This window comes from Phalaenopsis equestris, unplaced genomic scaffold (genome assembly GCF_001263595.1).
Source record: "Phalaenopsis equestris unplaced genomic scaffold, ASM126359v1 Scaffold000330, whole genome shotgun sequence".
In the NCBI taxonomy this organism is placed as follows: Eukaryota; Viridiplantae; Streptophyta; class Magnoliopsida; order Asparagales; family Orchidaceae; genus Phalaenopsis; species Phalaenopsis equestris.
In genome coordinates, this window is record NW_018164772.1 from 386069 (window position 1) to 400761 (window position 14693).

Sequence of the window (14693 nt, forward strand, 5' to 3'; positions counted from 1 at the left end):
TTCTTTAGCTGTGCCAAAAGATCGTAAATTGTTCACCATATGAGCTTTAATAAATCCCAAAATCCAGGAAACAATCCGTGCATCCTTTGCTTCCCATTGACCAAGATTTTTTGTCTCAGTAGGGGCTGGGGTAGATTCATCAATATGACCCCAAAGCTCATTCCCTTTTAAGAACATTCTAAGTTGAAATTCCCATGCGGCATAATTCTTTCCCGTAAATTTGATAACTAAGATTTCAGAAGACATTTTAAAAATAAATAAAATTCAAATCAAGGGCTAGGTTGGTAGATGCGAAGAACTTCAGGCGAGGTACGAGACACAGCAGAAGCGAAGATCGCGGAGTGGATGCAGGATTGTCCAGAGATGTCCGCACGGTATCTCTGAATGCAGGATGCGAAGATCGCGGAGTGGATCGGTGGATCGAGGCACGAGACTCGGCAGATGCGAAGATCGCGGAGTGGTGCAGGACGATCGATCGAACGATCGGGACAGATCGATCGCGGAGCAGATGCAAAGAACGAAGATCGAACGAGCGGCAGATGCGACGATCGAACGAGCGGGAGCGAACGGCAGATATCCGAAGATGCCGCACCAGAGGAGAAGTCCAGACCAGAGCGAGCGGAGCGGAGATGTCCGGAGATGCCGCACCAGTCGTAAACTCAGCACCAAAGGTCCGATCGAAGGCGATCGGCTCTGGTCCGATCGAAGGCGATTGGCTTGAAGCAGCTGTAGAACTCAATCAAAGCGGACGAAGATTCCACAGAACTCAAAGATAAGAACGACCTCTCCGGTAAGGAAGCTGTCGAACCGGTAAGGAAGCCGTCGAACATGCCAGACAAATATAACAAAAACTAAAATTTCAAGGATTCAAGCTCTGATATCATGACAATATTTTGAGTAAATAGACTGAATGCCTTTTCCTTTGCTTTCATTCCAATAAATAGTAGTTTGTACAATCTATTTTAGGTACAAAATATTCAGTATAATCTAATTTAAGTAACTTAATTAATACATATTCATAATCTAAATATTTCAGCTAAAAAGGAGAGAATCCGTGCAAATATAATATTTCTTTCTTTGCATTATTGCGAAGAAGGAAACTCTTTATTATGATTTCTTTTATTCCTGATTGATAATAAATAGCTTTCTCTTCTGTCTTATCTTTAGTTGTCTTCAATTTCTCTCACTTATCCTAATCTCATCAATCTCATTCATTTTTCTCTATCCTAATCAAATATAATTAATAATAAATTATGATTATTAATTATATCTAAAACAACTTCAAATATTTTAATTTTTATGGATATCTTTTTTATCTCTTGTTGCATTATGTTAGATACTAATTTTATTTGTCATCTTAGAAGAAGTCAATTTTAGATCCTTTTGTTGTGTCTCAGATGAAGTTATCTCATTGACATCATCTATAAATAATTGATCATCTAATGTCATATATTCACATAGTAGGGAATTCTCACCATCCTTTAAACTATTTTTCTTCAGATTTCTATTCTTCAATCCTTTGTTGTAGATGATGTATACCAAATAAGTCATCCTTAAGTTCATTTGATGATTTTTCTGTCTTATGTGAACTTGATTTTAAATGTGATCTAGCTGTGTTCTTATCTAGATAACGAGCATATAAGTCCCAATCAAGGATTAAAATGCATAAATGAGTATTTAATCGTTTTATTCTGCAGGACAAGTCTTAAGCCAACAGATGGTTTAAAGACAAATCTCAAATTCCAAAAATTCCTTGAAGGAATGAGTATTGTGAAAACTTTAAAACATGAAGCAAGAATCAATATAATAACATCTTAATATATTAACAATTTGAAAATTAACATATTAACATCCTAAAAGTTAAGAAGTAACAAATTGCGTCATGTTAATATCAAAATATCAATTCATGAAATAAGTTGGGATATATAAGTATCAAACTATCAAAAAAACTAAGATATCAAAGTAGAACACTAAAACTCGATGACATAACAAAAAAAATGTTTAACATAGCCTCTCTCTCACTCATATTACCCTCTACTTAAATTAAAATATAACACGTCATCAATATTAGAATTTTTAAATTCAAAAGTCCATTTTTTTCTCATCACTTAATGGGTCTTCATTAGAGTTATCTACATATTGAATTGTTTTCTCCTCATTCTGGAGTATCCTTTTTTTTTCCATTTCTCCTCATCTTCAATTTCCATATGTGGTGGAAGAAGCAGATATCGACGACGGTGGCGCTAAGGGCAGCCTAAGAGGGGAGATCATGTTTGAGAGAGAAGATTATGCGCAACAAGGCTTGATGGTGGAAGCAGCAGGATGAAGTGGTAATGACAACAATGTAAAGGATGCCAGTGTATGAGTGGGAGGGGAGATCATGTGTGAGAGGGGATACCATGCACAACAAGGGGTCCGGGCCAAAGTAGTAGGCGATGATGGCGACACTAAGGGATGCTGGTGTATGCATGGGAGAGGAGATTGTGAGAGGGGAGATCATGCATGTGTGAGAGGGGGGAGGTTGACATTAAGTAAAATTTAAAAAGAAACCCTAAGCCTATGTGGCACATGTCTCAAGATAATTGAAGCGAGGTGCGTTTTACCAAATGTGAGGTGTATGCAATTTTAAATAAGGATTCTCCCATCAGTGAATACGACAAGAAAACTTGGGAAGGAGTACCTTTTAAAAAGCTTTTTTAGCACAGAAAAGAGAGAACGAAAAGTGGGAGATGTGTACATGGGAGGCCTGAGATATTGTTAAGCTTCCATCTATGAGTGGGAGGGGAGATCATGTGTGAGAGGGGATGCCATGCACAACAAGGGGTCCGGGCCACAGTAGTAGGCGATGATGGCGACACTAGGGGATGCTGGTGTATTCATGGGAGAGGAGATTGTGAGAGGGGAGATCATGCATGTGTGAGAGGGGGGAGATTGACATTAAGTAAAATTTAAAAAGAAACCCTAAGCCTATGTGGCACATGTCTCAAGATAATTGAAGTGAGGTGCGCTTCACCAAATGTGAGGCGTATGGCTCACCCAAATCTTTTGAGGAGTGTCTCAATGCAATTTTAAATAAGGATTCTCCCATCAGTGAATATGACAAGAAAACTTGGGAAGGAGTACCTTTTAAAAAGCTTTTTTAGCACAGAAAAGAGAGAACGAAAAGTGGGAGATGTGTACATGGGAGGCCTGAGATATTGTTAAGCTTCCATCATATTTGTTTTGTCAATATCATAGAAAGTTGTGAATACATTCGTAAATGGACTAGTTTGTTATCCATGGCCACGATTTGTGGAGTAAGTGCATGTGCGGTTTTAAATTGTGTTACATAATTCCCACGCAAATGAAAATTATAATGTGTCTGCTTTTTGAAAGAAACATAGCTTCAACACTTTGCTAAACCAAGCCCCTCCACGATTGATGAAATGAACTTGACATATTAGTAATACATACATGCTTAAAAATTAACCTCTCTCCCTTATATATATGCTCCTGAGGGCCGGCATGTATGGAAAAATGGAATCCTCTTAATTAATTTGTTTATTAGTTGGCTCTCCTATTTTTTATCGATTTTGTTTCTGTTTTAATTTTGTGACATGGTGCCCAAGTTCTATTATTTTAAAACTATTCTGACATAACTGAACATGATATTGATATGATCGAGGAAGTCTGAATAGTCTGATTTAATGTAGCTTGGTATGTAGTTAAGGTTTCAAGTGTTGTAATCTGCTTGTAGCTTTGTTTAGTAATCTGCCTGTGGATTTGACCATGTACTTTATTAATTGCATGAAATACATTTGTTTTGATGCTGACTTGTTGAGGGAAACTGATTTGAAGTTTTTTTTTTCTTTTTTTTTTCCAGCAAAGAATATAGTCCTTGCAGGAGTAAAGTCCGTTACCTTGCATGATGAAGAGGATGTACAAATATGGGACTTGTCTAGCAACTTCTTTCTGTCGGAGGGCGATATTGGTAAAAATCGAGCCCTTGCTTGTCTGCAAAAGTTGCAAGATCTTAACAATGCTGTCACGATATCAACAATTACAGAGAAGTTGTCAAAAGAGCATCTTTCAAATTTCCAGGTTTCTTTTTTATTAGTATTTGTCTACGCATTGAGGCTATGGACTTTTTGCATCTGTTCTCTTTTTCTTTATGATCCTTCGGGAAAATAGGATAATCTTCTGGCAAACTAACCTTAATAAAACCATTTTATGTAGGCATACCATATTAATGTAACTGATTGGACTTGTCTGTTTTATTGGTTTCTATTTTATTTTTATGACAACTGCTCTGATATCTGGGAGATAATATTTCCACAATTCTCCTCATGCAGAATTTTGCAATTAGCTATACATTTGTGGGATTACATATATTAAGAAGTTTAGAATTTGAATGCTTTTCAGGATAAACTGTTAAATCTTATCAATATTCAAAATCACTTCTTCCATTTCTATAGTTTTATCTTCAGCTTTCTCCTATCTTTTTGGGTCCTTTTTATTATCATCAAAATCACTTAAATCATTGTAAAATGGTTTCTTGGTCAAGCCATCAAAATATCAAAGATCATGTTTTAGTGGAGTGGTGCCTAAGACATTTAGAACTCAAGGAGCTCGACTGGATGCTCTGCTCATCCAAGCTAACATTTAGAACTGAGACATCTTAATTTTCTACGAGTAGTTTTCAGCTAAGGAAAACAATATGATTAACAGTTCAAATGGATGCTGTTAGAAATCATCCTTCTTTGATTGAAACTGTTCAATATTAATTCAGCACAACAAAATAATTGTATGACTTCTATTATTGCCAACTGAAATGTGATGTAATTCCTTTTTCCAATTTAACCTATCTATGCTAGGAAACCCTAAGTTTGGGTAGCTTATATGTATTGGAAATAAATTCTGGGTGAAAAAGAAGTGGTTATGGGGCCAAAGAAAATGATTTTTTATTCTATTTCTCTATTATGGCTTTATCTAATATTCCAAATTATTACTAAAAGGGTGTTCAGACTCTACCATGGTTCACCATAATCTAAGGTACACCATCCATGTCTCATAATTGATCCAATTCATTGATGCTTTGGGTTTGATATATATAATCCTCATACAGTGAGCTCGGCCTCACTTGGCTATAATTGGGCAAAGCCTTGGACAAGCAGCTGCAACTGAGTTCAGTATCTGTTGAGAAATATCTAGAGTAGGTGATTACTTCTCTTTCCTTGAGTCAATTATTTTTTAGCAAAGATTGCCTTTTTTTGGTGACGACTGATAGAATTCTAGCCAATGAATTATTGAGATGTTGAGGACCCTATTTGCCAAGTGAAGAAAGTTATTCTATGACACGGCTACATTTGATGATGACAACTGAGTTAGTTAGGCATTGGCCTCTTCTATAGTCTGTAAGCCTCTAAATATGATCTAGAGTTTGAAGCTAAGGATAGCATTTATTACAGTAGAACCCCTTTATATGTGATTAAAAACTGAGATCTCCCCTTTTAGAATCCTTCCACTTCATTATATAATCAATTGTTGCGGGTCTCATTGCTAATACTTCTCCCAACATGTTGCTCTAGATGTCATGGAATGCAGTATGGTGCATGGAAATCATTTCAATGAAAATTTTAAATGTTTTGAGTTTTTGAAGTTCTTATGCTTAGTTTGCCTTGGGTTGGGATTGGGTTTTACCTGATTTTCTTTTTACCAACTTATTACAGATGGTTTTCAGTTGATTCAATCTATTTGACTCCGATTGTAATCCAGTTTTTGAGTTGAATTGATATGGATAGACTGATTGCATTTTTTGTTTGTGATTGGAGGGATTGATTTGCGAGGGTTGGCAATGATGAGATGAAACCACAGACGGAGCAATGCAAATGAGGAAGGAGTTAGATTGAATTAGTGTAAAATTTGCTGAGTTTTTATTATAGTTACTACATAATCCACGAACCATCATAATTTCCACCCACTTAGCGTTTGGCTTATTTTCTAAACCTCGTTATCCTTATTAAAACATCATTGCGGTTATTCTTGGCAGCATGTATGGGGGTAAGCGCACCGAGCCGAGCAAGAACTTGTGCATGGCCAAATTCATTTATTATTAACCTGATATAGCTCAATTCAAGCTTGATTCAAGCTTTTATGTTTGTGTTAAGCTTGGTTCATTGAAAATCATAGTTGTTTGAGCTCAGCACTTCTTTGGTTCATTTAGTGAATAAACATGCCTTATTGTGCCATTAACAAGCTCTACTATCGACTGCTTTCTGCCAAATGAGCTTTATCAAGCATATTAATGAGTGCCGCTTGCTTGCTAACTAATTGGGCCTTATTGAACCCATTAACAAACTAACATATCTTTCCTTATCTAGCTCATTAATGAACAAAACTATCAAGCGTTATCGATCCCATTAACAAAAGAACGAAACAAGTCTCATAACACTTATTAACAGGTAACATGTCGAGCTTAATAAATGATACTATAGTTGAACAAGTTTCCGAATGAACAATGAAATCAAGCATTCCAACAAATATATACAAATGTCATATGTTCGTGAACAAAACCAACCTACAAAGAGAATATAACACACACAAAAGACTCTTATCCTTTTTTTTATGCACTATAATTCATTTATTACAGCAAATTACTTATATTCTTGCCATAGGGTGAAATATACAAACTTGCTATCTTTAGGTATAGATTTACTCATAATGATCATAATTGAACTGAGCAATATGTTGTTCAAACTTTGTTCAATTGAAAACCCAAGTGTTATAAAAGTGTATAAATTTGTTTGATTAGTTAATTGAGCAATCATGAATGAGCTTTAATCGAGCCGAGATATTTGTAGCTTGTCAAACGCTTGATTCATTTCCAACCCCGGCAATATGGTCTCTTAGCTGCATTATCATATTGCTATCCAGACAGTCCCGCTTATTTCAAAACAATAGAAGTGTTGTTTATTTCATAATATTTCATTATTACACATCAACTGGTCCAAGTTAAAGAAAAAATTCCCTTTTTTAATCTTTTACCAATTAGACAAACTTGATATTACTTATTGAATGTTAGTGTACTCAGCATGTCCTTGAACTTGATGAACTTGATATAGTTATTTCTACGCTGCAGGCCAAACTTGATATTACTTATTGAATGTTAGTGTACTCACCATGTCCTTGAACTTGATATAGTTATTTCTACGCTGCAGGCCGTTGTCTTTACTGATGCTACTTTAGAGGAAGCCATCGAATATGATGAGTTCTGCCACAATCACCAACCGCCAATTGCCTTTATAAAATCTGAAGTTCGAGGACTTTTTGGTAGTGTGTTTTGTGATTTTGGCCCAGAGTTTACTGTGTTTGATGTTGATGGCGAAGAACCTCACAGTGGTATTGTGGCTTCTATCAGTAATGACAACCCTGCAGCTGTCTACTGCATTGATGATGAAAGGCTTGAGTTCCAAGATGGGGATCTTGTTGTTTTCTCTGAAATCGATGGAATGAATGAGCTAAATGACGGAAAGCCAAGAAAAATAAAAAATGTAAACCCATATTCATTTACTCTCGAGGAGGATACTACAAATTTTGGCAGGTATGAGAAAGGAGGTATTGTAACACAGGTAAAGCTACCCAAGATCCTTCGCTTTAAAACCTTAGAAGTTTCTCTTAAGGAGCCAGGTGACTATCTTCTGAGCGACTTCTCAAAGTATGATCGCCCACCTTTATTACATTTGGCTTTCCAAGCCTTGGACAAATTTAGGCATGATTTGGGTCGTTTCCCTATTGCTGGCTCTAAAGAGGATGCTCAGAGGCTGATAGATTTTGTTACTAACATCAATTTATGCCTGGTGGAGGGTAAACTGGAAGAGATTGACGATAAGCTGCTGCAGTATTTTGCTAGTGGTTCCCGAGCAATTTTAAATCCAATGGCTGCAATGTTTGGTGGCATTGTAGGCCAGGAGGTTGTGAAAGCGTGCTCTGGGAAGTTCCATCCACTTTTTCAGGTTAAGCATCTGTAATTTCTATATTTTTCTTTTACTTGTTATGAATTGAGTTCCTAGCATGTGATAATTAAGTACTGTTTCAGTTATTCTACTTTGATTCGGTTGAGTCACTTCCAGCGGAACCATTGAATGCTGATGATTTGAAGCCTTTAAATTGCCGTTATGATGCCCAAATTTCTGTTTTTGGATCAAAGCTTCAAAAGAAGATTGAAGAGGCTAAAGTCTTTATGGTGGGTTCTGGTGCTCTTGGATGTGAGTTTCTGAAGAATCTGTCTTTAATGGGAGTTTGCTGCAGTCAGAATGGGAAGTTGACTCTAACAGACGATGATGTGATTGAGAAGAGTAATCTGAGCCGCCAGTTCTTATTCCGTGATTGGAATATTGGACAAGCCAAATCTACAATAGCTGCTGCCGCGGCTAGCTCAATCAACCCACTAACACATGTTGAAGCTCTCCAAAATCGAGCAAGCCCAGAGACTGAAGATGTGTTTAATGATGCTTTCTGGGAGAGCCTGAGCGTTGTCATCAATGCACTGGACAATGTAAATGCTAGACTGTACATGGATATGCGGTGTGTATATTTCCAGAAGCCGCTTCTAGAATCTGGAACACTTGGTGCCAAGTGTAATACCCAGATGGTCATACCTCATCTGACTGAGAATTATGGAGCTTCCAGAGATCCACCTGAGAAGCAAGCACCTATGTGCACGGTCCATTCTTTCCCCCACAATATTGATCATTGTTTGAGCTGGGCCCGCTCCGAGTTTGAAGGTTTGTTTGAAAGAACTCCCAATGAAGTGAACAATTTCTTATCCAACCCCGAAGAATATGCTTTGTCCATGAGAAATGCAGGTGATGCTCAGGCCAGGGACCTACTTGAGCGTGTTTATGAATTTCTTGAGAAGGAGAGGTGTGAGACATTTGAGGACTGTGTTAAATGGTCAAGACTGAAGTGAGTACCCAGTCAGTATCATCTATTAATTATAGTTCTTAAAATGTTCAAGAGAATGCTTTTCCAAAATTTCATGCAAAAATTTGTCCTTTTCTTAATGACTTCCCAGTGGAAGATTGCATTGGATTCTTGTCTTACTATTATTTCCTACTTATTGCAGGATTTTCTAAATTAGTCAGTAATGCTATGACTGATTTACCAATTTAAGAATTAGTCCGTTTTATAATATCATTCTTAAAAATCTCAAATAAACTCATTTTGATAGTGATGCTGAAGGCTAGCTTTATTTCATGCCGTTCATGATCTCACTTTCTTTTACTGTTAATTTGAAATCAGTGCTGAATGAATGCTTTTGTGCTTCCAGGTTTGAGGATTACTTCACCAATCGAGTGAAGCAGTTGACGTTTACCTTCCCAGAGGATTCTCTCACCAGTACAGGCACACCATTTTGGTCTGCTCCCAAGCGTTTTCCACGTCCATTGCAGTTCTCCTCTTGTGATCCAGGGCATCTCCAATTTATCATGGCTGCTTCTATTTTGAGAGCGGAGTCTTTTGGGATTCCTGTTCCTGATTGGGCCAAAAACCCAAAGATGTTAGCTGATGTTGTTGATAGTGTCTTAATTTCTGATTTTAAGCCAAAAAAGGATGCTAAAATTGTAACGGATGAGACAGCAACCAATCTTACCGCTGCATCTATTGATGATACTGATGTAATTGAAGATCTTATTGCTAAATTGGAAGCATGTGTCAAAAGGCTTCCCCCAGGGTTTCGAATGTGCCCTATTCAGTTTGAGAAGGTTTGTTCCGCCCCTCTTATATGTCTTCTTCCTCCTCTCGGCCACAATGTGTCGCTTAGGCTTTACCAACTATTTACTGCCTTTTAGATTATTACTGGAAGCTGAGCATAAACATTTAAGCCGATAGGAGTAATTTTAGTTTTATTTCATTTATATTAGTACACAAAGAATATTCTGATATTTTTGCATTGACTTTTGATGATCATCAATTTGATTTATTTTATGTAGTTGAGTATTCTCCTTCCCATTCTTCTAATCTATATTTTAGTGGTTATCTTGTTGAGGGATTTCTCCCTCTAAATTGAATGCTAATCTCCCTCCCTCTCACTTCCTCCCTCTCTCTCTCTCTCTCTCTTTCCCTTCTTCCGAGGTCAAATCAACCAAAAAATTACGAAAGATTTTCTAATCCCATATAAAATGCAGAAATTATAACGCTTAATCTCACTTATTTCTTAATTAATTCAGATGTTATACTTCCCTATTCATATTCATGAAGCTTCCTTCTACTATTTCCCTCAACCCTTCCACTGGAAATTGGAGGATCAACAGTAATTAGGCATGCAGATTTTCTTTCTTCTATTTTTTTATCTCTCTCTCTCTCTCTCTCTCTCTTCCTCTCTTCCGAGGTCAAATCAACCAAAAAATTACAGAAGATTTTCTAATCCCATTTAAAATGCAGAAATTATAATGCTTAATCACTTTCCCTTCTTCCGAGGTCAAATCAACCAAAAAATTACGAAAGATTTTCTAATCCCATATAAAATGCAGAAATTATAACGCTTAATCTTTAAAATGCAGAAATTATAATGCTTAATCACACTTATTTCTTAATTAATTCAGATGTTATACTTCCCTATTCATATTCATGAAGCTTCCTACAATTTCCCTCAACCCTTTCACTGGAAACTGGAGGATCAACAGCAGTAATTAGACATGCAGATTTTCTTTCTTCTATTTTTTTATCTGTTTTACATGACATACTATGGCTATTTACTGCATCAAATGCTCAGCAAACATAGCCTGTCAAGTTACCTGACATGGGATGATAAAATTTCATGTTAGTCTTTCTGAATCTGTGAATTTGATGGTTCACTCTCTAGACTTGCATTGAAGATTAAATTTTTCATGCTATTATTTTCTTTTCTTGGCTGACCCCACTTAGTGCGATAAATGCTTGTTGTTGTTGTTGTATTGTCATTTCTTGAAGAGCAATGCTACATAGCACATTATTTTTTTTTCTCACCGAATGAGAAATTAAAAAAATCATAACTCCTTTTTCATTAATTTATCGCTCATTTTGATTAAGACCTGTAGCTCGACCTTCTCAGTCTGCTAAAAATCATTGGCAAATGTGTGTTATGTCATTTCTTGAAGAGCAATGCTACATAGCACATTGTTTTTTTCTCTCTCACCGAATGAGAAAATTAAAAAATCATAACTCCTTTTTCATTAATTCATCGCTCATTTTGATCAAGACCTGTAGCTCGACCTTCTCAGTCTGCTAAGAATCATTGGCAAATGTGTGTTTTGTTATCTCTTTCTTAAATGATTACTTGTTTTACAAAACTTTTCACTGATCTCTCCAGGATGATGACACAAATTACCATATGGATTTTATTGCTGGGGTTGCTAATATGCGAGCAAGAAACTACAGCATTCCAGAAGTTGATAAACTTAAGGCTAAATTTATTGCTGGTAGAATTATCCCAGCAATTGCAACTTCCACCGCCCTGGCTACTGGCCTTGTTTGTCTTGAACTCTACAAAGTCCTTGCTGGTGGGCACAAAAGAGAAGATTACAGAAATACCTTCGCTAATCTCGCACTCCCATTGTTCTCCCCGGTTGCTCCCAAGGAAATTAAGCACCGTGATATGAAATGGACGGTGTGGGATCGTTGGATCATAGAAGGGAACTTGACACTAAGTGAACTCCTGAAATGGCTATCTGATAGGGGACTCGGTGCATATAGCATTTCCTGCGGTACGTCATTACTTTACAATAATTTGTTTGCTAGTCATAATAACCGTTTGGAGAAGAAAATAGTGGACTTAGCAAGAGAAGTGGCTAAGGTGGAGGTGCCTTCGTATAGAAGGCATCTAGACGTCGTTGTTGCTTGTGAGGATGATGAAGGCAATGACATTGATATACCGCTCATTTCCATTTACTTTCGATAGTTAATATTAGATTAGAGAACATAGCTATAAATTAGATTGCTATTTGTCCTAAGAATATAAAGTTTATTATGCCATCGGCTTAGATTTTCGTCTGTCATTTTTCATTTTTATTGCGGTGAGTTCTATGCAAAATGGTGTTGTGCTACCATTTTTCTTTAAAGGGGAATAGAAATTATACAAGGAATTTCCTTTACAAATTTCTATATTGGAAGTCATTTTCACCTGTCAGTTTATATTAACATGTATAGTTTCAGGATATCTATATAAGATGCTTATAAGTATTGAAATGTTGATGAAGAGAAGGTAGAGATGTAAAATATGTGCGGAGAAGCTGCTGAATTCATTTCTTCTGGAATACTGGCAATATATGTTTTCTTGAATATTGCATTTTGCATTAATAAAAACACATGCTATAAAAAGTATGCATGTTGCGCTCATGTACAAAAATGTGATCTATCATCTAGAAGTATAGAAAAAAGATTACTATCATCAACATGCGACAAAAGAAAAGAACTATGAAGGGCAAGTTTGGCACAAAAATAAGTTGCTTTGCTTGAATATTGCATTTTGCATTAATAAAAACACATGTTATAAAAAGTATGCATGTTGCACTCATGTATAAAAATGTGATCTATCATCTAGAAGTATAGAAGAAAGATTACCATCATCAACATGTGTCAAAAGAAAAGAACTATAAGATGCTCTATTACATTCTCTAGGTATGCAAAAAAATAAAACTTGTTCGAAACTTAAAAGACAAATCACGTATGGGGCTTCATGTGATCGTTGTCGCCAAACTTCTTTTCTTATGGTAGCTCTTAAAAAGTTTTTGATGTTGATTTTGTTGCCCTCAATGATGTTGTTATTGAATTCAAACATTCATGATTTACAAATGACTTGAAGTAACTAAATGGTTAACACAATTCAAGAGGAGACAATCATTAGAGAATGGGGTTTGTTAAAAACCAATGATGAGATATCACAAGGTGTGAAGGGTTGTGATAAGCATGTGCAATAGTGAGCAATTGTTTTTTTTTATTAATTTATGGTTGTAACATAGCCCTACAAGTTAATGAGCTTAGTAGGGATTGTTTTCATTCTTTTTAGTACACTTTTGGAGTCGTCGGTTTATCTTATCGTCGTTGTATAATTCTTTCCAAATAAGTCTCTATTTTGAATCATGAAAATGATTTAAAGAAAAGAGAAACCAGAGAGAAATAAAATATGAAAAAATTAGACAAACAATTTTAAAAAAACGTGAACAACTTTCATTAGGTAACCTTCACACGATAGTCCAAGTGCGTACGCCCGAAACGGGATTGGATCGAAAATACATTGTTAACATATTCGCGAAGAGAACCCTATAAAAGTAACCCACAACTAGAGAATCAAGTTTTTGTGTTATTCTGGGTTAAAAGCAGCTCCGAAAGGAACATATTCATTTGGTTAATTACATATTGGGAGAGTCCAAGCATACTCTCGATAAGAAAGTCTTGTTTACATTATTTTTGATATCCAATTATTTGAGAAACTAGACTTTGATCATCTCGAGTGAGAGAATCTTGATGCTTTCGACGCTCACACCAGACCATAGGGCAGAGGGTGAATCACCGTATCCACTACGGGCGGCGGCGCTCAGGAATGTAAGGCACACAAGATGATATCAATGATTTTTTAAATGGAATCAACAGGGCTCAAAAGAGGTGTCAACGGAAAGGGGAGAGATCCCTAAGCAAGTAGAGGTTGTCAGGTTAAGATACAATTGATCTGTTATCTCAATCTATGGAGACCCTAAGCTTACCTCGTTGTCAAGACAGTTGACCCAATCTGAACAGAGATCCCTTATCAGTAATCCATGAATTATACTGTCCAAGGGAATCTCGATAGCCCTAAGGTTAAAGGAAATAAATCTCTAATTTCTTATGACGATGAAAGATGTGGAATAGGTATATGTGGGACTTATACTTGTCAATTAATTGACAAAGATGCTGCTGAAAAAAGAGAAGAGGAGAGGGGCCCAGTTACATAGCTGGAATCGCTCCATAAAGGGCTTTGTCCCTATCTTGGTTGGGGATGCCTTTAACACTCTAGTCGAGTTAGACAACATCCTATGTAAAAATTTATGCTTAACTTAGTCGATTGGAGGAGCACAATGACTCCTCTTCGGGATATGCAACATGATGTAATTATCTATAAATTAACTTAATTGTGGAGGCCCTATTCGCGATGAGATGGGATATGTTCATATTATGCAACTCATTTTAAGTCAGGTCAAAAGGTCATCAGGAAAGCAAGTGCATAAAGAAAATTGCTTATTTTAAAGTTGAGATATTTTAATACTAAATTTATTATTAATTTTGAATTTTTTATTATTAGGATTTTTGAAAGATTATTTTTGGGTTCTTAGTGAACCTAAGTTGCATTTTCGTATGAGCCCAGACAAATCACAAGCCAAGAAAGATAAAATGGATTCCTGGTCCCCATCACATGGTTCAACTCGTCATGCACCTCCAAACCCGTGCTTATACCCTATTTATGATACAAGACTCCCTAAGGACTATAGAAGTGCATATTGAAAGTCCAAAAAAGACTTGACCCGAAGAAGAGGTTAGTGCAGGAAATATTTATGCAATGCTTAATGAATCATGTCTGACGGGAGGAGAGCATTTGTAGCACCTGCAGAAAGTGTTAGAATTTAAATCATTACTTGCTCCTCCCTTTAATTCATTTTTAGGCATGACTTCCACTAAGAAAACCACATCTAATATACTAGTGCGCT

General features: G+C 36.4%; 1 protein-coding gene across 1 annotated transcript in view; it reads left to right on the plus strand.

The window, feature by feature from the left end:
- Positions 1-12142, plus strand: part of LOC110025776 (ubiquitin-activating enzyme E1 1) — a 21215-nt gene extending 9073 nt beyond the window's left edge. The window contains exons 2-6 of the mRNA XM_020726427.1: positions 3863-4080; positions 7197-7991; positions 8075-8943; positions 9308-9740; positions 11327-12142. Coding sequence (XP_020582086.1) covers positions 3863-4080; positions 7197-7991; positions 8075-8943; positions 9308-9740; positions 11327-11914 — 2903 coding nt within the window. The 3' untranslated portion in view covers positions 11915-12142. The remainder of the gene's footprint in view (positions 1-3862; positions 4081-7196; positions 7992-8074; positions 8944-9307; positions 9741-11326) is intronic.
- The last annotated feature ends 2551 nt before the right edge of the window (positions 12143-14693 follow it).